This window comes from Brachyistius frenatus, unplaced genomic scaffold (assembly GCF_029030835.1).
Source record: "Brachyistius frenatus isolate BFR_SWC_R1_liver_20210118 unplaced genomic scaffold, ASM2903083v1 Contig_291, whole genome shotgun sequence".
Lineage (NCBI taxonomy): Eukaryota > Metazoa > Chordata > Actinopteri > Embiotocidae > Brachyistius > Brachyistius frenatus.
In genome coordinates this window covers 160,665-183,091 of record NW_027210890.1, presented here as the reverse complement: position 1 = coordinate 183,091, position 22,427 = coordinate 160,665, and the positions used below count along the sequence as shown (strand labels likewise).

General features: G+C 43.4%; 3 protein-coding genes and 1 long non-coding RNA gene across 4 annotated transcripts; 2 read left to right on the top strand and 2 right to left on the bottom strand.

The window, feature by feature from the left end:
• Positions 1-223: 223 nt before the first annotated feature.
• Positions 224-1,701, bottom strand: LOC138635088 (growth arrest and DNA damage-inducible protein GADD45 beta-like). Its single transcript, XM_069722400.1, has 4 exons — positions 1,515-1,701; positions 1,247-1,348; positions 914-1,142; positions 224-770 (listed from the first exon to the last, which is right to left on the bottom strand). Exons 1-4 carry the CDS (start codon positions 1,556-1,558, stop codon positions 657-659), a joined length of 489 nt encoding a protein of 162 aa, XP_069578501.1. The 5' UTR covers positions 1,559-1,701; the 3' UTR covers positions 224-656.
• Positions 1,702-5,905: 4,204 nt separating this feature from the next.
• LOC138635112 (survival motor neuron protein-like) lies at positions 5,906-10,615 on the top strand. Its single transcript, XM_069722440.1, has 9 exons — positions 5,906-5,974; positions 6,157-6,228; positions 6,672-6,770; positions 7,380-7,550; positions 8,270-8,449; positions 9,030-9,131; positions 9,215-9,457; positions 9,656-9,692; positions 10,555-10,615. Exons 1-8 carry the CDS (start codon positions 5,906-5,908, stop codon positions 9,689-9,691), a joined length of 972 nt encoding a protein of 323 aa, XP_069578541.1. The 3' UTR covers position 9,692; positions 10,555-10,615.
• A 104-nt stretch (positions 10,616-10,719) lies between these two features.
• On the bottom strand, positions 10,720-22,427 carry LOC138635103 (pleckstrin homology domain-containing family D member 1). The gene is made up of 5 exons (XM_069722430.1): positions 21,888-22,427; positions 16,121-16,217; positions 12,915-13,068; positions 12,693-12,826; positions 10,720-12,257 (listed from the first exon to the last, which is right to left on the bottom strand). Coding segments are annotated over exons 1-5 (927 nt in total). The 3' UTR covers positions 10,720-12,255.
• LOC138635110 (uncharacterized) lies at positions 13,360-14,069 on the top strand. The gene is made up of 3 exons (XR_011312060.1): positions 13,360-13,448; positions 13,558-13,688; positions 13,897-14,069. It is a non-coding gene; the product is annotated as an uncharacterized lncRNA (long non-coding RNA).

Sequence of the window (22,427 nt, the reverse complement as noted above, 5' to 3'; positions counted from 1 at the left end):
GAGCTTTATAAATAAACTATCATAAAATAAACTGAGTTTTAAAGTTACAAGGAACCACTTAAATGAACTCTTTAACTCGAAGTGACCGACTGAACTTTGAAACCAAGAAATGAACAAATGTCCTCGTAAAACACACACGTCCTCACATGGTGGGAAAGTTCAACATGTCCCCACAAAGATGGTAAACCCCCCCACACACTCCTGATGAACCACTCAGAAAGGATCATTTCGCTCCGTCAGCAATTTATTCATCAAAAACAAAAAGACAGAAGGAAGTCAACATGATAATGAACTCATGGGTTCAGTGGGTCTACAGGTGAGCAGAACACCTGCAGCTCACGAGTCCGGAGCGTCACGTGCAGCTCCCTCAGTTCAAGTCACATGACATCTATTAGTTTCCACTCCGCGTGTCACCGGAGCTTCCCGCAAATCCCGGTCCGGTTTTTCAAAGCCAGCACCGGTTTCCGGTACCGACATCCAACGCACAATCAATCCCCCGGTTCACAGGAAGCAGGAGACCTCCCGGTTCGGTCCGGTCCGGTCCGGTCCGGTCCACTTAAAAGCCGTTACTCCTCTTCAGCACGAGGTCAGGCTGTTTGGACTGTTTCCACTCTTTCTCACCGCTCCGCAGCGGTCCAGGCTCGGCCCGGTTCGGGTCAACGGTCCTGCAGGTGCAGGCAGGGCACCCACTGGTTCCTGCAGCGGCTCTCCTCGCAGTAGCTGCCGACGTCCTGCAGGGCCTGACACTGCAGCGGCTCCACGGGGGAGTTCTGCAGAACACGGAAAATAACGGGACGGTTAGTTGGACACGTCATTGGGTGACGTCACACTCTGCTGCTCATACTGGAGTCTGCACGTCTCTAAATCTAAATCTGTATTAAATGTGACACATTAAGGCACCGGGAGGACTTACCGTGACCAGAATGCAGTGCAGGTCCCGGGGCTCGTGCTCGTTCCCGTTACCGTCCCCGGTATCCTCCTCCAGCAGCTCGGCCAGCCGCCTCATGCCGGTCACGCGCAGGATGTTGATGTCGTTGTCGCAGCAGAAAGCCTGCAGCAGCGTGAAGTGGATCTGCAGCGCGATGTCGTCTTCATCCTCCTCATCGGTGGCGAGGACGCACAGAACCACGCTGTCCGGGTCTCTGCAGGAAGGGGGAGGGGGGGGGGTTAGTGTCACGGCACGGTACAACTCCGGTACAAACAGCTCGTGCGTTCGAACTCAGACTGTTCAGTAAAGTGTACTTACACGTTCATGAGTTTGGCGGACTCGTAGACTCCCACCGTGAGTCGGTCGCGCCGCTGCGCCGCAACCAGCAGCTCCTCCAGAGCCTGACTCACCGTCTCCATCCTGCACACACACACACACACACGGAGGCGGTTAGGACACGACACAAGTGCACACAAGCTCAACACGACCTGGACCGGAACCGGGTCTGAATGTGATCTGGAGCGCGTGCCAGTGCGTAATTACGCACCGCTCGCAACAAAAAGCAACGCAGCAGACAAACACTCACTTCTTGTCGGTGCTGTTCGGTCCGACGAGCTCTTCCAGAGTCATCGTGAAGTAATCCACAAAATCCAGGATACAAAGAAAAAGGTCCGTTAATAACGTCCCAAACAACGGTAATCCAGGTCGGTGTCGGTGCTTCAGAGTCCGGAGAACTCGGAGTAAAGTCCGTGAGGTGGTTCAGGAGGAAGAAGCAGCTCTGAGTCGCTGACTGGAGGAACTTCCCGGATTTTATACACACGCTCTGCAGCGCGCGTCACCACGCCCAGCTCCTCGCGCTCTGATTGGTCCGCAGCTATCAATAGATCCCCCGTACTCTGCTCCCATTGGTGGGGCACGCGGCAGACGCCGGAGATCCCACGTGGGTGTTTTCGGAGAATCCCCCGCTCCCCCCACCTCTCTTTCCTCCTCCTCCTCCTCCTCCTCCTCTCCAGGTTGTTTTCTGAGTTTCTCCTCTCTCCAGAGGAATTTCCACATCTTCCTCTCCGCGGAACCTTTTTCCCGCGGGAAAGAAAGCTGCAGCCTTCTGCAGACCCCCCCCCCCCCGCTGTGTAACGGATAGGTTATGAGAGAACAGTGAAAATACAACAAATTGTCCATGTGGAGGAGAAGTCCATTAAGAACATGATATTCACATTTATTTATGTGCTTCTGTCACATGCACGTTCATGTGTTCACACCATGTTTGGTTCCGCTCCGTGTTCAGGTCCTGCAGGTCTGATCCGGACCGTCTGCAGAGTAAAAACAGCTCCCAGGCGCCCCCCAGCGGCGCCGCGGCGATCCTGCAGCAGTGAAACCAGCGGGGCATGTTGGGGCAACAGCTTCTGCAAAACCGGTTCCCCTAAAATGGTCTGAACAGTTTCGGGGATCATTCAGGACCTTTGTGGACCAGAAAAGAAACTGAAAATAATCCAGAAACAAAACGTGTAAATGCAAATTAGTTTCAGTTGCATTGATTATGCATTATTGATCTGCCACAGATAAACATGTATGACGTCATCATGTTTTCACAGGTTCTGAACATTTAAATCTCTGAGATTTTGTTTTCTTTCACTTGTAAAACAGACCTGTTAATTATTTATGTTAACATATTATTAATGATCATCACGAGGAGTGAAAACAGCGTCATCACTTTAACAGTTTAGGATTCCTTTAATATTTAAAAAGGATTTTAAAGCTATAACGTTTTAAAATCTAAGCTGTTAATAATATCTTTTTTTTTTATCAGTTTATTGACTGATCTTCTGGATCGTCTACTGCTGGTCGTGGTTTTGTGATGTTACTGCGCCACCTGCTGGTCTATACTGTTTTTAATTATTCATTTTGATTGATTTTCTTTCTTTTTTCAGTGCCTTGGTTTTCCGGAGTTTCCCCCCCATATTTTTTCCTTTAAGTTCCCTTAATTCACTGTTTACTTGTTGTTTGTGTTTTTATATGTTGTTTATTATTTGTTCCTTTTGTTATTGTTTTTATCATAATTTATTTTCACCTTGAGAGAATTATTTGATTTTTCTGTCTTTAAACAGTTAATTCTCCCTGAGATCTTGCAGAGTTCATAAAAAATAAATACATTTAAAAAAAAAAATATTTTTTTAATTTGAAATAACAGAATATAACAGAAACTGGAGGTCAATTCTTAATTCTTAACTTTTCAGGAGATGCAACTTTAACCTAAACTGTTTAATTTCTAAATTTAGTTAAAGCTAAAAAAAAACAACTTTAATTTGATGAAATATTTCTTAAACTTTGATTAAGTGATTTATTGAATCAGTGAATTTACTGTTTTCACATTAAATTAATTAAAACGGCTCCGACTCCATTATTAATCTTTTAATTAAAGATTCATGAATGAACAGAAGTCGACATCAGGATTTATTATTGTCAACAATAATAAATCCTGATGTCGACTTCCTGACCTGATGTCAGATTCTTCTGCTGATGAACGACCTTCATCAGAGATCAATAATCTCATGATTATGATGAAGGTAGTCAAAGAATCTGATCACATGATCACCTGAAGGTTTTATGATGAGATCAATCAGTAAAAGTATAACAGTTACACTTAAAAGACTTTCAATGTTTAAATGACACTTTAATGGACTTTAAATACACAAAGTTACAATTTTAAAGGCAAGAAATAATCAATTTAAGGGTTATTAAATAGAATTCAGTTCTCAAATGTGTTGTTTGCTTTTACTCTTAATTAGAAAAGTTTTTATGTATAAAACTGAGTTTTAAATAAATGCTAAGGTGTTTAATGAAATGTTAATTTTGATAGTTTTGGACATAAAACTGAGATTTATGAGGCTCTAAGATGGAAAAATGTTTGTGCAACCTTCTTAAAATATTTCTGATGGATTTTAAGTTGAAAGACGTTTTAAAATTAAACTTCATTAAACGAACATTTATAAGTATAAAAATGAAAGAAACCATTCGGGTGCAAAATAAAGTTTAAGGAGCTTCTTAGTAATAAAATTCAAAATGGCTTTTAGTTTATAAGTAACTTTTCAACTAAGAAATTAAAGGTAATTTGTTTCTTAAGACTTCTTGAGTTGAAGCGAGCTCTGAATCTACAAACCGCCTAATGAGAGCTTTATTTTGAAGTGTTAATCTGAAGTGTTTAAAGTGTGAATCTCCTGCTGCTTCCTGTCTGCAGCTCTGCAGGTCTGCAGCTTTTCCTGTCAGTCACACATCATTTCCACGTCACACGATGTTTAATTGATCCTCGACACTCTGAGGGTCAATTAAACATCAACACACACTGAAGGAAAAATACCAACTCACGAAAGTGAAAGTAACAATAAAAGTAGAGAAATAGCAGCAGTAACATGAGGGTGAAGTCCGAAAGCAAAAGTCCTGTCAGGTCCCTCCGACTGAAATCTGATTATCTCTGAGATATCAGATAGTTTGAATGTTTATTTAAATGAAACCATGTGAAACGTTTGGAGGTAAAAATGTCTGTTTGATGGCGCTAACGACTCAGAGACACCAGAGTGTTATCGGGATTAAAGGGAACTCGTTTTACATCATGTTCATCAGATTAAAGTTGGTTTTTTGTTTACATTTTTTTTTTTTTAGCTTTAATTATCAAAAATACAAGATGTGGATGTAAAAAGCTAACGTACTTACAAGTTATTTACAAGAGAAAAAAATTAAAACTATTCGAAACAAAAGGAAACACAAAAGGTGGTTCATAGCAAATTAAAACAGAATCATATATTCAATAAATCCCGTTATAAAAGAAGAACAAACAAACATTCCAAAAAAAATTTGAAAACAAAAAAAACAAAACCTGTTAAATAAAACTAGAAATAAAAAACAAATTAAAGTGGTGGCGTCCCTCTGGGTTCTGTACTGGGTTCCTTTCAGGTGATATTATCATCATAAAAAACTGCATTAACTTCCATCGTTATCATACCGATGACACCCAGATATATTTAACTAAACTCTGGTTTCACGTTGTGTTTAACAGCTTCTTATTTCACCACTGACTCAAATCTTCAGATAAAAGTGGTGGTGAAAGGAAGAAGTACACGGAAAAGGGAAACACTTAAGTAAAGTACATGAAAATTATGTTTAAGTGCAGTAAATGTGGCAAAAACATTCACTTGGACTCAAAGATGAAGGTCAAAGGTCACAGTGACCTCAAAAAGCACGTTTGTGGCCAAAACCAAAGAATTCAAACACTAATTACAACAAAATTTCACAGAAATATCTGACAGGATAAAATGATCAAGTGATGCTGATCTAAAAAAGTCTAAAGAAATATTGTCTTTCTTTTTCATGAGTCCTGACTATTAGTAATATTACTGTAGACATCTCATCTTGACATAAAGAGCTTTATTTATTAATGGGATTTGATATTATTGGTATCACAACACAAACATTAAATATGATTATTTAAGCTAAAACTAAATGTTTTCACGTCACCTTGGCGATGAAGCATTTGTGAAATATACACAAATAAATATATAATATAAAAACATCTTCACTTGAGTTTGTGAACATTTCTTGTGTGTTGTTGACGTGTTTTAAAACATGTTTCCAAATATCTTTATGTAAACACAGACACAGGAAGTTGTCAAAAAATTATATTAAGTCACACAAAAACAAATTACGGGCGATATATAATGTAATGTTTATTTCTGGTGTCGATAACCAGACATTTTACAAATTGATTATAGTTTCTACGCAGAACGAAAAAAAGTTTCAATTTAAATGTTTTAAATTTTCAAAACACCTTTCCTCATTAAATTTTAATGATTTTTCGGTAAAAAAAAATAAAAAAATAAATAAAATAAAATAAAATACAAAAAACCAAAGAAAAAAAATCGCGCGCGGACTTTTCGTTTGGAAAGTGGCCGATGACGTCATCACGTCACGCAGACCCTCCAAAACATGGATTCTTTGCTAAAGCAGTCGGACACAGACACGACCGAACCGGGAGGAAACGGAGCCGCGGAACCGGTAGGTGGACCGGCTATCACCGGGAAAAACGACTGCTAACGTCAGCTTAGCTAGTGAACTAGTTAACTCACTATCCAGCTAGTTACCTGTTAGTAAACAGAAGCCCCGTTAACGTTAATTGGCGCAACGGTTTGCTAATTTTAGCACGTTGCTAACGAAGCTAACGTTTCGTGTGTCCGCAGCGCGCTACGGCGGCTGACAGCGACCAAACTTCTCTGGAGCAAGTTTTCGACGACGTCCTGCAAATTTCAAAGGTCAACACGTCAATATTTTATATTTCTTTTACGTTGAGCTGCAAGTTTGAGCAGAAACAACCAAGTTTTGTTAGCCGTGACGTCACCGTGACGTCACCGTTCACCAGCCGAGGATTCAGTGTAAACTTGAAATCCTTTAAATGAGCATTTATGTGTTTTCAGACCACTTCAATCAGTTCTAACAAAGGTTTCTCTCCACATGTTGTTCTGTGTTTTAGTAGAAAACCACTAAGAAATAATCAGGAGACGAACCTGAATGATTTATTTCATGTTTCTGAGTTGAAGATCGTTTCTAATAATGTGTAAATTTAACCAACAAGCAGGACACTTTAAACTCGGCTGTTTTTTCAACGGAGTCTGGCAGGTTTTGGTTTTACTACTGATGTACATATATGGTACAGTGGATATTACTGGATTAAGTGCGTGTGCGTGTGCGTGTGCAGGATGCAGAGCGTGAAGCCTCCCAGCAGACAGACAGACAGCAGGACGGACAGACGGTCGGTCCACCTGCAGCGGAGTCCAAGGTGACGATCAGGTTCACGGTTTGTAAACAAACACCTGAAGAAGCGTCACTCTGCCGCCCTCTGCAGGCGAACAGCAGGAACTACAGAGGCAGTGAACTCGAGAAATAAAGTGTTTAAAAACTGATCATCCTGATCAGGATCATTGATCTCTGCAGCAGCAGGTCCTGCGTCTCCGTGGAAACGGCAGACACCACAGAAGAAGAAGAATTTCTTTGATCATTTAATTTACAAAAAATGAAAAAAGTCTGAATCTATAGAAACAACATTTTTCTAGCTGTCTGGATGGTTAAAAATCGAAGGCTGTATTTTTAAAAGACGTGTAGAATAACGGAGTTTCCATCAAACATCGCTGTTTTAAACTCGTGTTTCTTCTCCTGATGTTGCTGCTCATGTTGAGTTCACGGACTGTTGGAAACTTGGAAACCAGATGGCATTTTTTCTGTTCTTACAGTTTCTGACTGATAAATGGTCGAATCTTCAGTGATTTTTTTAATTTAAGAAAACATGTTTTTGTGGGGTTTTCAGCCTGGAAAACAAACTGCAACAGGAAGTTGGTTTTATGTCTTAGTGGACAGATTTTCTCTTGTAAAGGGGTGATGATGTCATCATGTCTGTCATCCCTCCCAGTGGTCGGTGGGTGCTCGGTGTCGCGCCGTGTGGTCGGAGGACGGCTGCGTGTACTCGGCGACGGTGGTGGCGTCGGACGGCGAGCGCTGCAGAGTTCGTTTCCACGGCTATGGCAACGAGGAGGACGTCGAACTGAGCGCGCTCCAGAGTCCCGACGATGCGCCGCTTCAGGTGGGATTTAATGGTTGATAATAAATTTAAACAATCTTTTAGTCGCTGTTTTCATGATTATTTAAATGTTATCGTGCCTTTTTGAAAAATGGAAAATTTCAAAATTTCTCTGATCGTAACTTCAAACTGTTGAATATTTGTTGGTTTAAAATCAGTTTACAGACTCAACTAATCAATTTAGTAAAAAAAATAACCAACTTCAGAGTTGCAAAGATTCTTTATTTTTATCTTCAATTAACACAAAAAAATCCCCAAAATGAAAAAAAAAAAAAGAAGAAAAATCTGCAAAATTCCGTAATTATTTCTTTTTTTTTCCTTTTTGAGGGAAAAAAATAAATCAATAATCAAATATTTGACTTAAAGTTTCTTTTGATGAGTTAAAGTCGAGTCAGTATATTAGATAATCTCTTTATTTACCTCTTTATAATTTAAACATACTGTCGTAAATTATCATTAATTATTCCCATTCCAACCATTTTGTCTCATTTGTCATTTGAACTTCATGTTTCAGTGAAATTTAAACAGTTTAGACGTCATTTTAACAATTATTGCTTCATTTTACAGTTTTTCGGTGTTTAAAACTTTAAAATATATTTTATATAAACTCAGACGGTTCCGGTCTGTCAGTCTCTTTGTTCATAAAGAAGTTCAGTTTCAGGGTTTTATGTTGGTTTTAATGTGAATTTAAAAAACGTCCAGGATCTTGGTTTCTGTTCCAGGACTGGAGGTCCGGTTCTCGGTGTCGGGCCGTGTACTCCGAGGACGGCCGGCTTTATCCCGCCGTGGTTCTGTGGGTCAAAGGTCAGCGCTGCCGCGTCCGCTACGACGACTACAACAACGAGGAGGAGCACGACGTCAGCAGCCTGCTGAACTCCGACGAGCTGCACGGACCCTCCAAGGTAAAGACTGAGACCGGGACTACAACCTAGATCCTGGACCTCTGTGATAGAAATGATTCGTAGCTTCAGGTCTGTAAAATGGTTCTGATCCAGAAGTGTCTTCAGCTGCAATACCAGCGAGTGCCACTAGAGGTCGGCTCCAAAAAGCCTCCGGCTCCATAGACTCCCATTCAACTTCTCTCATCAAATCCAAAGTGAATAAAATGTGTCCATCAGTTATCTCGGTGTTGTTAGCTAAAGTCACTCCTTCTTCTTAGTTTTCTGGAGGTCCATCTGAAAATAATCCCTCATTCATTAGAAAAGAAGATTCAAGAAGACCTGTTTTTGGGGGCGTGTCTGTTTGATTGACAGGCCTATGGTGCAGTCAGGTTACAGCTATCGGTGGGCGGGACGTAGTATCGTCAGGTTTCCGATCAGATCGGTCAGATCCACCTCTGGCTCCTCCCCCAGCTTGTCCAAATATGGTCACTTCCTGTTTCAAACCGCTCCGAACTAGCAAAGATGGTGACGGACAGAATCTGAACTGGAGGATTCATAACGTTCACAGAACAGAAAATAATGAAGCTCTTTGTTGTTGCAGATCAGCAGCTGGAAGTCGAACACAACCAGCAGCAGGAAGAGGAGGGATGACAGCCGAGGAGGAGGAGGAGGAGAGAGGAGGGCAGCAGGCAGAGAGGACAGGGTGAGTCTCCATCAGTCTGTCTTCAAAAGTCCTGGAGACAATTTAACAAAGAAAAACTTCAGACTTCTTCGTCGTGTCTGCAGGTTAAAGATGGAGGTGCTCATCAGATCACTGTGGAGACAGAGTCAGACGAGAAGAAGCGAGGAGGCCAGCAGAGAGACGCGGCAGAGAAACCGACCAATCACAGCTTCCCTTTCTTCCCTCCTTTCCCTCCTCCTCTTCCTCTTCCTCCCACGTGGCCGTTCGGTGGCAGCGAGTCCGTTGACTCCGCCTCCAGCATGTTGATGCTGTGGTACATGTACGGCTTCCACACGGGCAGCTTCATGGTCAGTCATCATCGATCAGTTATCGATTAATAAAACACAAAAAGTTCAACAGAGCCTCCAGAAATCATAATAATGAACACAAAAATGTTTTCAATTCCTGCAATTTTGCGTGTGTGTGTGTGTGTGTGTGTGTGTGTGTGTGTGTGTGTGTGTGTGTGTGTGTGTGTGTGTGTGTGTGTGTGTGTGTGTGTGTTTCAGACTCAGCAGCTGTTCCGGTCGACCTCCAAAGACTGAGGTGAGAATCAGCTGATCACACGTTCGTTCCTCAACGATACTTTTTATTAAAAAAATCCATTAAAAAAAAGAAAAAAAGAAAATGACACGTTACGGGACAAATAATTGGCGTTTTTTTCTGTAGCTAGAATTTTACAGAAGTTCCTTAAACGCCTCACATGCTATAGATCAGAGTGGCATTGCGTTGTCCAGGGTGGGCTCTCGTGACCACGCCCCCTTTCTGGGGGAAAACAGGAAGGTGCTGCATCGACATCAACGGAGAATCAAGACTTTTCTCCGAACTTCTGCTTCAAACTAACTGGTTTGAATAATATCCAAAGAGTTGCTCTGTAGTTAGCTGCACCAACGATGATGTCATGTCCTAAAAAAGATGCTGATAAAAGGTCTCTGGCACCGCTGGACATGTAATATAACTTTGATCCGCTGGTTTACAACCGATTGGTTTAGTAACGCTATTTTACTTGAAAGTCGATGCAGACTCGTATGTTTTCCCACCAAAAGGGGGCGGGGCTGTTTCTGAAAGGCAAAAGTTCTCCAGATGTGCCGGTCTGTCAGAAACGTCTGTTTCCTGCAGCTCAGACGGACGTGAGGCCAAAAGAATTAGTCTGAAAAGAGGTTTTGTTTTTCAAAAAGACGTCATTTATTTCAGCTGAATCAGCGTTTTGTTTTTAAATCTCAGTCGAACCTACATGTGATCGAACGCTTCGGTTCTCTGACGTCGAGGTGAACTGAGTTTGAAGTCGTGTTATTGTGGAGGGAAACGAGGGATTTTAAATGAGGAACAAGTCAAAATGTTCATCGATAGCAGATCGAAGCAGTTCATGTGTTGATGTTTTTTTTGTTTTTTTTGGTTTGTGCTTCAGAGACAGAGAGGATTCTGGGACGAGACGCAGCCGGGAGCCGTCCTTCATTCACGTTACATTTTGTTGTATATATTTATATTTAAAATCCTTTTATTTTCTCTCCGCTGGACGTTTTCATGGAGAATCTGTCGCACCTGGAAACAGGAAGTGGTTTTGTGTTGTGGAGTGTTTTTGGTTCTGTTGAGTTTCGGTGACGTCACCGAACGCTCTGCTGTCGGCGGAAATCCAAAGAATCTGCTATTAAAAACAAAGATGGACGACTTCTCTTTGAGCTTCATCTTCCTCTCTGTAGATAAAGTGATCGGCTCGACTCGGATATTTAACGATTCTTCGACGTAAACGCACGCGGAGTCGCTTCCTGTCGCAAATGAGCGTTCGACCTGAAGCTTAAAGCAGGAGGTAATAAATGCTAAAGTCTCATTACGTTCAGAGTGTTCCTGAACGCATCACCATGCTGCGTTTAGGAACACTCTGAATTTACAGATAAACTGTCGTAGAGTTTCTCTAAATGTTTTAAAGTGTGGACTTCTCGGTAAACGTTTGATTTCCTTCACTGAGACCGAATCACACCGGTTTTATTTGCTGATATCAGATGAATCTCGTTGTTCTGTGCAGAAAGAAAACGTTTCATCTTTTTAAAACCCGACTGACCTTCAGATTAAACTCCAACGTATTTTACAACGTGAGACTCCTGACGAGAGCTTCTTCTCGTCGTTTTGTTATCGGAGAGGAAATGTTGTCTGAGTGACATCGGAGCTCGTAAAACCTTTTCACGTCTGAGACGGAGCCTCGCTGTCCTTCGGCCTCCTCGGCGCCTCCTGCTGGCTGCTGGTTGTTTTTGAGCCGCGATCAGCTGAACACGACGTCACGGAGAAGAGGAGGAGCCGGTGAGTCGGGACGTTATGTCTCATTCACGTGTTTGAAGCTGGAAAACATTCACATTTAAATCTAAAGATATTTAAAACTAACTAACGATTGTTTTCATCACTGACAGTCTGGATTTATTGATTGTTTTTGATCCGCTCCTGTTTGCCCCGTTAAAGCTCCCACGTTTACACGGTGAACACAAATGCAAAGGAAAAGTCTGGAAGGTGAAGACACGTACAACTTAACCAATAAATGTAGGATCATGGAGACATCGTAGTTTTAGAAACCCCTTCGGTTTATTATTTATACCCCCCCCCCCCCGGGCCCCCTCCCACCACCACCAACATCCAACCAGCATCTGATCAAATTCAATCAAAGCGTCTAAACGTCGTTGCAGGAAACAAGCTTCAAGCTGTGAGTTCGTTAAAAAAAAAGAAGCACCAAAAGCAGCAAATACGGTGAAAAACATGAGTAGAACGAATCCATCACGGTTACCGTGGAAACCTGATCGCGATCAGTTCTCCGTTTTAAAGTGATTTATTTATAAACCCTGCAGGAGGAAGCTGTTCTGAAAAACGGACGCCAAAATAAAAGCAGCAGTGAAGCTTCGTGTCTGCAAAGCTTGAAGAGTCTGACGGTCAGCGAACGCCTCGGCTGCGGGTTAAAAGCAAAGTTCGTGTCCAAGTCGTTCATTGTACGACAGCGTGACGCGTCTCCGTGGCAACCTATTTGTTTGGAAGTTTGTACAGCAGTCATGACGTCGGTCCACAGGCTCCGCCCCTCCGTCCCGGGCCGCGGCGCTTACCGTCGGTTTGATCGTCTGCTGCGCCGAACTCCTGAAAACGCAACACGGTCAGTGCTGTCAGTCAGATTAAACCCCGCCCCTGGCCCTTCAAATGTCAATCATCACTTTTATTTTCATGTTTATTTTTTGGAGACTTTGCTTATAATTTCAGTGAAAATATATAAATATTTAAATACAACTGACGTCATTAATACTTATTTAAATTTAAAAAAAAAAAAAGTTTTATGATCAAACTGATCAAAAGACGACAAATAATATCAACGATAATCTTATAAAATGAAACATTATGAAGTTTATTTAGCGTTCAAACATGAACTTTACAGCTGAAATATAAGAAATACTTCAGGGTGACCTGCAGCGCCTGAATGCCTCACAGTGATGCTCACAGTGAGGCGTTCAGGCGCTGCAGTCGTCTGAGTGCTCTGCTGGCTTTAGGGTATGTCGGACATTCGGGCGTCGTACTCACAGGTGAGGAGGTGCAGAGCGCTGCAGACGAGCAGCATTAGCACAGGAGCGCCGGCAAGGGGGGAGGCGGCTCCGGGGGTGGGGGCGGGGCTCTGCTGCTGAGGAGCTTCGGATTCTGTAACTTTACATTTCTGACTGTTGAGACAGAATCAGAACCCAGATCAGAATCAGAACCCTGATCAGAACCAGAACCCAGATCAGGGAGCGAGAGCTTCATACTCACAGCTGCTTCTGCAGGTACTGCTGGTTGGACTCACAGGCCCGCTTCTGCGTCTGGGCCGCCTGCATCTGGCTGTCAGCCGCCGCCTTCAGGCTGAAGCAGGACTCGGTCCGGTGCTCGGCCTGCGTCAGGTTCTGCTGCTGGGCCTCGATGTGTTCTGACCACAGGAACAGGAAGAAGAACTCAAAACAAGGCGACATTAAACTTTTCAAACTATAAACAACGAAAAATTTGGTCTTAAGCTGCAATATCACCGAGTGCCACTAGAGGGTTCCATAAACTCCCATTCAGACTCATGAAGTTCTCGGTCAATAACATTTTTCCACACGTTTCCTGTATTTAATTCGTTAAAATAATCCCTCATTCATTAGAAAAGAAGATTAAAAAAGACCTGTCTTGGGGGCGTGTCTGTTTGATTGACAGGCCTGTGGTGCAGTCACAGCTATCAGTGGGCGGGACGTAGTATCATCAGGTTTCCAATCAGATCGGTCAGATCCACCGCTGGCTTCATAACGGACGTTCACTTCTTGTGATTTGGTGAGTTGGTTGTTTTTAGTTTCTCTTAAATTTATTGATGATTTTTTTTTCATGTTGTCGAGTCATCGCTTTGCGTCCGTACTTTCTCATCTTTGTGTGTTTCGTGCAGGTGAAGATGATCTCTCCTGCTGGTTTAATGAGAAAACAATTTGGACCTGAGGAAGTTCTGGACGGGGGTCCAAACCAGGACCGAGACGGTTCGGTTCCACCGGCAGCAGCAGAGAATCAGCTCGGCAAACTGTGAGTCTGATTTTATGAGTCGTAGTAAACATGATGGAAAAAAAGATTTGTCTCTTCCTCTTGTTTGCATTGCGGCTCCAGAAAGTCTCTTCTGGTTTCTCTCTTATTCACAAGTGATTCTTTCTGTTTTACTTTCTGCATCTAATTGCCGACTCCCCGGTGTCCTTATCTTGTGACCTACAACCAACTCTGTATCACCATACAAAAGCAGAGACAAAGGGAATGGAGGTGATGGTCAACTGTTGGTCACACTGTATAAAAGCTGAACTATGGAGGAGATCTGGAGCACTGCTGGACACCTCTCTTTGAGGGCTGGAGTTGCTCCTTCTTGCAAGAATAAATGTCCGATGTGTTTGATTTTGAATCCGGCCTCTTGAGTAATTTTTCTAACAATATAGTTCATAATATCTGTATGAACACACATTTTCATACATTTTAATTGTCATTCAAATATAAAGAAGTAAATGTGACCATCATCCAGTGTTATTTTCCCCTGGTTGTAATGTGTTAGTCCGGCCAGAAGGTGGCGGTAATGAAACCTAAAAAGCTGTTTGACAGCTGCTGTTAAACAACATAAGAACCAGTTTTCTGGAGTTTTGCCGGTTAAACTGTCTGAGAGGAGATTGATAGTCAACAAAAGAAAATAACTCTAAACTGAGTGATTTTCTTATTTTGCGATGTCTTATTTTGGACCAATCAGCAACCATCAACCATCAGTGATGTCATCATCCATCAGTGATGTCATCGTTGGTTCATGAACGTTATGAATCCTCCAGTTCAGATTCTGTCCGTCACCATCTTTGTTAGTTCGGAGCGGTTTGGAGCAGGAAGTGACCATATTTGGACGAGCTGGGGGAGGAGCCAGCGGTGGATCTGACCGATCTGATCGGAAACCTGACGATACGACGTCCCGCCCACCGATAGCTGTAACCTGACTGCACCACAGGCCTGTCAATCAAACAGACACGCCCCCAAAAACAGGTCTTCTTGAATCTTCTTTTCTAATGAATGAGGGATTATTTTCAGATGGACCTCCAGAAAACTAAGAAGAAGGAGTGACTTTAGCTAACAACACCGAGATAACTGATGGACACATTTTATTCACTTTGGATTTGATGAGAGAAGTTGAATGGGAGTCTATGGAGCCGGAGGCTTTTTGGAGCCGACCTCTAGTGGCACTCGCTGGTATTGCAGCTTAACACATCATTTTTCAGAGCTGGAAGCTACGAACTCTTTTATAAACAATCTGAGTTTTGGACCATATTTGGAGGAGCTGACACTAAGCCCCGCCCAGCTCTACCAGAGACGCCTCCTGGTGGCCCTCAGTGGTATTACACTGTCAGTCAGTCTGTGTAATTGTCCAAAGAAGTACCACGAACTGATCCCGAGTCTGTTTCCCTCCTCCGGTCGCTGCTGCTTTATAAGGAAACACTCACAGTTTTCTTTCTTTGGTTTGTTGGTCTTCAGATTCAGATTCTCTGAGATCATCTGATCATCTGATCCGCTCACTTCCTCTAGAAAACATCACAGTCCTGACATCTGCTTTTCAGAAGTTTGAAATGATTTCAGAAAGTTTTGACGTGTTTCAGACTCAGACTTTCAAAATAAAAGGATGTTTTTTCCATGACAATGTTTATCGGAGCGAACACAATGCTCCTTTCATATCTGCTCCATACAGGAATATATCACTTCCCTCCGACCGCTGGCAACAGGAAGTCACCTTCATTAACGTCAGCCTCCGTTTCCCATCATGCAGCTGGAGTCACGGAAAATAACTTTATCTTTAACAATGAATCTTATTTGATTAAAAACACGGAAAGAAAAGGCTCAGAGTGACACTTCCTCAACTCATAAACCATCTTTGGTTCAGACAGCAGAAACAAACCCAACAGAGGCTGATCGAGTGTTATTGATCCATCTGATTATTGATCCATCTGATTATTGATTCATTGTTTACAATGAAATGTGACAGAAACAGAAGGTTCTGTTGACTGAGAGCGACATCATGACATCACGACACCTGCATCTTGTTTCTGTTTATTTCTTTGTTTCCTGTTAAACTCTTTGCAGATTATTTACTTCCTGTTTCTTAATGTTTATATTTTCTCCTTTTTCTTCTTCAGTCTCATCAGTTTACTCAACATGAACAGGATCAGCTTTCTTTCTTTCTTTCTTTCTTTCTTTCTGTTTAATATCTGATTAAATGTATCTTCTGTGTTTAACAGCTTTAAATTTCATTTTCTCATGTTTTTCTGTTCATTCTTCCCAGAGCAAAACAAACTTCAGGTTTTTTTTAACCGACCAGCTACGTTTGTTTGTTTACTCTGACTCACGGGTCGTCATGGCAACAGGGGGGGAAAATGCAGCTAAGAATACCGCCGGTGGCCGGCTGAGAAAGTGTCCTTTCATGGCAGTGATGGAGATTTTCCTACCGTCCCGCAGGCCGATCTGAGCCGTGAGATTTGTCTCCCTCTGACGCAGCCGCTCCGTCTCCTCCTGCAGGACGCTGATGTTCCCGTTCAGGACGACCTGCGGCACGAAACAAACACACCCCGCAGGAAAAAACACGTGTTAGTGGGAGCCTGGAGGGAAACACGGGGTGAGAAGAGGAAAATCCCTCCGGAGGGTTTCAGTCTCTTCACCGATGAAGAGGAACAACACGCTTCGCTGCTTCAAACTGAAACTTTCCTGCGGCAGCCAGAAACATCTGTTCAGACACTCGCTGATCAGTTTCACCTGCTGCTGTCTGATGCTCACAAACACAGTTATGAGTACAAATCAGCTACAACCCTGTTTCCAAAAATGTTGGGACACAGAATATGATGACTTGTAAATCCCATAAACTCATACTTAATTAAAAACAGACCAAAGACCGCATCAAATGTTGAAACTGAGAAGAATTATTTGTTTTATGAAAAAATATCTGCTTATTTTGAATTTGATGGCAGCAACACGTCTCAAAAAAGTCCTTTTAAAAAAACACCTGGTGGAACATCTGACAGCTAATGAGGTTACCATGGTAATGGATCAGTAACATGATCGGGTATAAAAAGATTATTTCAGAGAGGCAGAGTCTCTCAGCAGTGAAGATGAGGAGAGGTTCACCACTCTGAAATACTGTGTTGGAAAATAGTTCAACAATCTAAGAATAATGTTCCTCAACGTAAAACTACAAAGAATTAGTGGATTTCATCGTCTACGGTTCATAATATCATTAAAAGATTCAGAGAATCTGGAGACATCTCTGAACACAAGGGACAAGGCTGGAAACCAATATTGGATGGTGGTGATCTTCGGGCCCTCAGGCAGCACTGCATTAAAAACACACTATTCTGGAGTGGAAATCACTGCATGGGCTCAGGAACACTTGTGAAAACCATCGTCTGTGAACACAGTTCATCGCTGCGTCCACAAATGATGTTAAAACTCTCCAAAGAAGAAACCAGATAGAAACATGATCCAGAAACACCGCCGCCTTCTCTGGACCGAGATCATTGAAGATGGACTGAGGTGAAGTGGACAACTGTCCTGAGGTCTGATGGATCACAATCTGAGATTCTGTTTGGAAATCATGCCGATGATTTTATGAGTCATATTTCAGTCCCTCCAGCTGTGACCTGGTGTGAATCTGACTTTTTTTTCTTCCTCTGCACTTCATCATCTCTTTGTGAAATTCTGCTTTTCTATGAAACATGGAGGAAGTCTGAAAACACGTTGCCGACGGCGACTCGGCCGGTCCGGGAGGTTAATGGTCTGTTGTAACGGTCGTCGCTGCTGCGGATGTTTTAACCCGGATTCTTCACGGTTTGTCACGTCGGTGTCGTTAACGCCAGCAGAACTGTGCGTGACCAGCTCCTGACTGCAGTGCATCATGGGTATTCAGACAAACGAGCACTGATCACCAAGATACTGAAGGAAAACGTAAAAACGGACAGATTATCAGGCAGCTTCTGAATGGCAGTTTGTTCGGTTTTTCTTTTCTGCTCTGGACGTCAGTGTTGTTGTTGTTGTTTTTTCTGAACACACGAGGATCTCTGGATCGGACCGGACCAGCTGGACTCTGGTGATTGAAAGCAGGACAACCTCGTCCGTCACTTTTTAGAAACATTCCTTTCATGGAACGCAGCAGTTAAAGTTAGAAACACTTGAAGGACCTCTGATACCAGAACAACATGAGGTCATAACGGTACGTTGTCATAACAACGTAGCGGGTCACATTAGCTTTTCTAGGCTTTCTGCTCCTGGAGCATCTTTAGGAAACTCAGCTGCCTTCATCTGATAGAAAATCCTTCCAGGGACCCTGAACGTCTCTGAAATCCTCCTTATGGAGGAATAAAACCTGAAGACCTGCAGCTGCTCGACAGGAAGTGACGTCACTCAGAAACTCTGTTGTTTCTACACAAACACCTGAAACCTGAATCAGCCTCGTACTTATTGTATTTCATAATTTAAAGATTACAACGTTAGAAACAATCCCAGCAGCCACAAACTAAGATCCAACATACTTCACGGCACGGTTAACGTCTCCAAACGTTTCACAGCCGAAGCTGAAATATCTGATAGGAGGCAGTGAGCTTTTATTTTGTAGGATTGCAGCCACACGTCTGCGTCCGGGCGGTTATGAATCATGAAGCCGGTGATCTGAAGGGATTAAATGATGTCAGGCCGTTTGTGAAGCAGCTGAAAACAGGAAGAAAAGAGAGATTGTTTTTTTTGGTACTTTCCTGAACGAACATCCTGCTTCTCAGAGAGGACAGTCACGTTTATTACAACCTTTTAGACTCGAGCTTTTTGCTGCTTTATTTTGTTACATCGGTTTTGTTTTTTTAAATCGTTTTTTTTAACATTTTCTGTTTTTGTAAATAAAGTTAACATGAAAGTTAAAGAGCTCTTAAAGTGTCCTGAATCCACTGATTTCAACGCTTTTTGTTTACGTAGATTAATCAATATTTCCATCACTTTAATATTTAATATAATCGAGCTGTTTTTCTCTGAAGTCTTGTTGTTCAGCCACAACAGCTTCCTACAAATGTTTCACAATAAAAGCCTTAAGAAATTAATTGTTTCCTCCTGCTGAAAAGCTTGAGGGCTTTTAATTTGAAACAGAAACAGGAAGTTTTGAGTTTGTATTAACAGTGTAAACTTTAACGGGGCAAATGGGAGCGGATCAAAAAGAGGCTTCATACTAAATATATATATATATATATATATATATATATACTTCATAGAACAGCGGGAGTTAGAAGTAAAGGACGCGTCACTATGTGAAGACATACGAACGAAAGAAAACAACATTAACGTACGTTTTCATCACCAATGCTAGTTTAAGTTCGCATTAGTAGAAGCTAACGTGTTACCTTTTTATCGTTTAACGATGTCTTCGTGAACTTTAAGTTTTATTTTTAGCTGTTTGGAAACATTTAACAATGTTTTATGCGCCTTTTTATTGCAATTAGTTTAAGTGTAGAAAAAAAATACTGAATTCAGTGAACTGCAATGTTTTATTGCATTTTACTTAAATCTGGATTTGACATCATAAACCAATCAAAACACCTTAAATATGACGATGACAACTGGGACTGTTCAGTTTGGTTTTAAAGGACTTTTAGCTTTTAGTGATGATTTAGATCATCAAACATGTAAATGAATTTAAACGCATCGAGATAAACTGAACTTCACATTTTGTCCTTTAAATCATGAGATTTTTGACTCAATGAGCAGAAAAGTGGAGGAGAGACGTCGGACTGAGGAAAAAGTCAGGAAGCAGAGAGGGAGTGGAGCAGAGGTGAGGAGGAGGAGGAGGAGTGAGTCAGGACGAACCACAGGAGGGGGGGGTGAAGGCAAACACTCACTTTTTCCAACCAACAGCTCTGAGAATAAAATGTGAAAGCGTCTCTTCACAGTTTAAACTCTCACGGTGGGAAAATGTGTTCAGAGGAGGAAAATAAAAAATCTCCTGAGATGGAAATGGAGGAGGAAGATGAGGAGGAGGAGGAGGAGTCCCGCTCTGTTCGTACGATACAGAAATACACAAACACAAAACATATTTGCGTTTTTCCGTGTTCCCATCCGTCGGCGTGATTGACGGATGTGATGAGTTGCAGATGGAGGAGGGCGCGGCGGCTGTTGGACCGAAAACGAAGCTATTTTCAGCATCGGACGGGTGATAAATCTCATAATTTGAGTCACTCACAATGCATGCTGGGAGTTCTGCTGACAGCTCTCAGCGATAAGTTTATTAAAATCATCATTTCAGAGCGAGCCCACTTCCCTCTGATTGGCCAACCTCTGCTTGTAGTTGTTATCCTGGCTCCGCCCACCTGTCGCTCACCGCGATTAAAGTCTGGAAACCCCGTTAACGTTTGCTCAGCCGCTCTGAAGGACGGACCAATCACATACCAGCGTCGGCGGTTCGATGTGATGTCATCGATGTTGGTAGAGTTTTGAGTTAAAATGTCGTGTGCTCCGATAGAACGAAGGTAACGAAGGCAACGAAGGAACGAAGGCAACGAAGGCAACGAAGGAAACGAAGGAACGAAGGCAACGAAGGAACGAAGGCAACGAAGGCAACGAAGGAACGAAGGAACGAAGGTAACGAAGTAACGAAGACAACGAAGGAACGAAGGTAACGAAGGGAACGAAGGCAACGAAGGCAACGAAGGAACGAAGGTAACGAAGGCAACGAAGGAACGAAGGTAACGAAGGCAACGAAGGAACGAAGGTAACGAAGGCAACGAAGGAAACGAAGGTAACGAAGGCAACGAAGGCAACGAAGGAAACGAAGGCAACGAAGGAACGAAGGAACGAAGGCAACGAAGGAACGAAGGTAACGAAGGCAACGAAGGAACGAAGGCAACGAAGACAACGAAGGAACGAAGGCAACGAAGGCAACGAAGGAACGAAGGTAACGAAGGCAACGAAGGCAACGAAGGAACGAAGGGAACGAAGGAACGAAGGTAACGAAGGCAACGAAGGCAACGAAGGAACGAAGGCAACGAAGGAACGAAGGCAACGAAGGAACGAAGGCAACGAAGGAACGAAGGCAACGAAGGGAACGAAGGAACGAAGGAACGAAGGTAACGAAGGAACGAAGGCAACGAAGGGAACGAAGGAACGAAGGTAACGAAGGCAACGAAGGAACGAAGGCAACGAAGGGAACGAAGGAACGAAGGAACGAAGGTAACGAAGGCAGAAGGCAACGAAGGCGAACGAAGGCAACGAGGCAACGAAGGAACGAAGGTAACGAAGGCAACGAACGAAGGCAACGAAGGAACGAAGGCAACGAAGGAACGAAGGCAAAGAAGGAACGAAGGCAACGAAGGAACGAAGGGAACGAAGGCAACGAAGGCAACGAAGGAACGAAGGAACGAAGGCAACGAAGGAACGAAGGCAACGAAGGCAACGAAGGAACGAAGGCAACGAAGGAACGAAGGCAACGAAGGAACGAAGGCAACGAAGGAACGAAGGCAACGAAGGAACGAAGGCAACGAAGGCAACGAAGGAACGAAGGAACGAAGGCAACGAAGGGAACGAAGGCAACGAAGGAACGAAGGCAACGAAGGAACGAAGGCAACGAAGGAACGAAGGAACGAAGGCAACGAAGGCAACGAAGGAACGAAGGCAACGAAGGAACGAAGGAACGAAGGCAACGAAGGAACGAAGGCAACGAAGGCAACGAAGGCAACGAAGGAACGAAGGTAACGAAGGAACGAAGGAACGAAGGCAACGAAGGCAACGAAGGAACGAAGGCAACGAAGGAACGAAGGGAACGAAGGCAACGAAGGAACGAAGGCAACGAAGGCAACGAAGGAACGAAGGCAACGAAGGAACGAAGGCAACGAAGGAACGAAGGCAACGAAGGAACGAAGGCAACGAAGGCTAATGTTAGCTGGTTTAAGTTCAGGTTTAAGTCGTAACGTTCGGTGAACGTAACGACGGGTTTCAACCGATGTCCATAAATCAGTTCAGTTTGTATGTTCAGCTAACGGAGCCGTAAAGTCTTCTGTTGAAACCTTTCAGGACTTTTATCGCAAATGAATTACTTTAACGTACGTTTTATTGATTGAAACGTTTGGTCGCGTTTTTTTTACGAACGTTTAAAATGTAACTGAAATGTAAAAATGACGTTTAATCTCCAGTTTGTGTTTCAGGAAGAAAACAGGAAACTGATCAAAGTGAAGTCGGCGTGTCTGAACTCACGTTTTCCCGCCGGCTGTCCTCCAGCGAGGAGTTGGTGGCGTTCAGGCGTCCGAGCAGCAGCAGGATTTCGTGTTTCTGGCGCTGCTGCTCCTCCCGCGCCTCCTCCACCAACTCCTCCAGCGCCGCCTTGTTCTTGCTCCACACCACCTTCGCCCCCTCCAGCTTCTCCGTGGTCTCCTGCAGCTCCGTCCGGTACCGAGCCGAACTCTTCAGGTCCGGCGACGTCGCCCACACCACGATGACCACCAGCGACGCCAGCGACCACAACGCCAGCAGCCCGACGCACACGTTCTTCATCGTCCGGGAGGACTTGGCAGAGGCCGCCATCGAGGAGGAGGAGGAGGAGGAGGAGGAGGAGGATGGACCTGAGGAGGAGGAAGATGGAAGGATGAAGATGAAGACGAGAATAGGAGCGAGCTTCTGCTCTGTGAGTCTCTGCAGGTCCAACTGAGCCGGAGTTCCTCCGTTACGCTGGGCGGAGACGCAGGAAGGAGCTCTGGCCACGCCTCCTCCTCCTCCTCCTCCTCCTCCTCCTGTCAT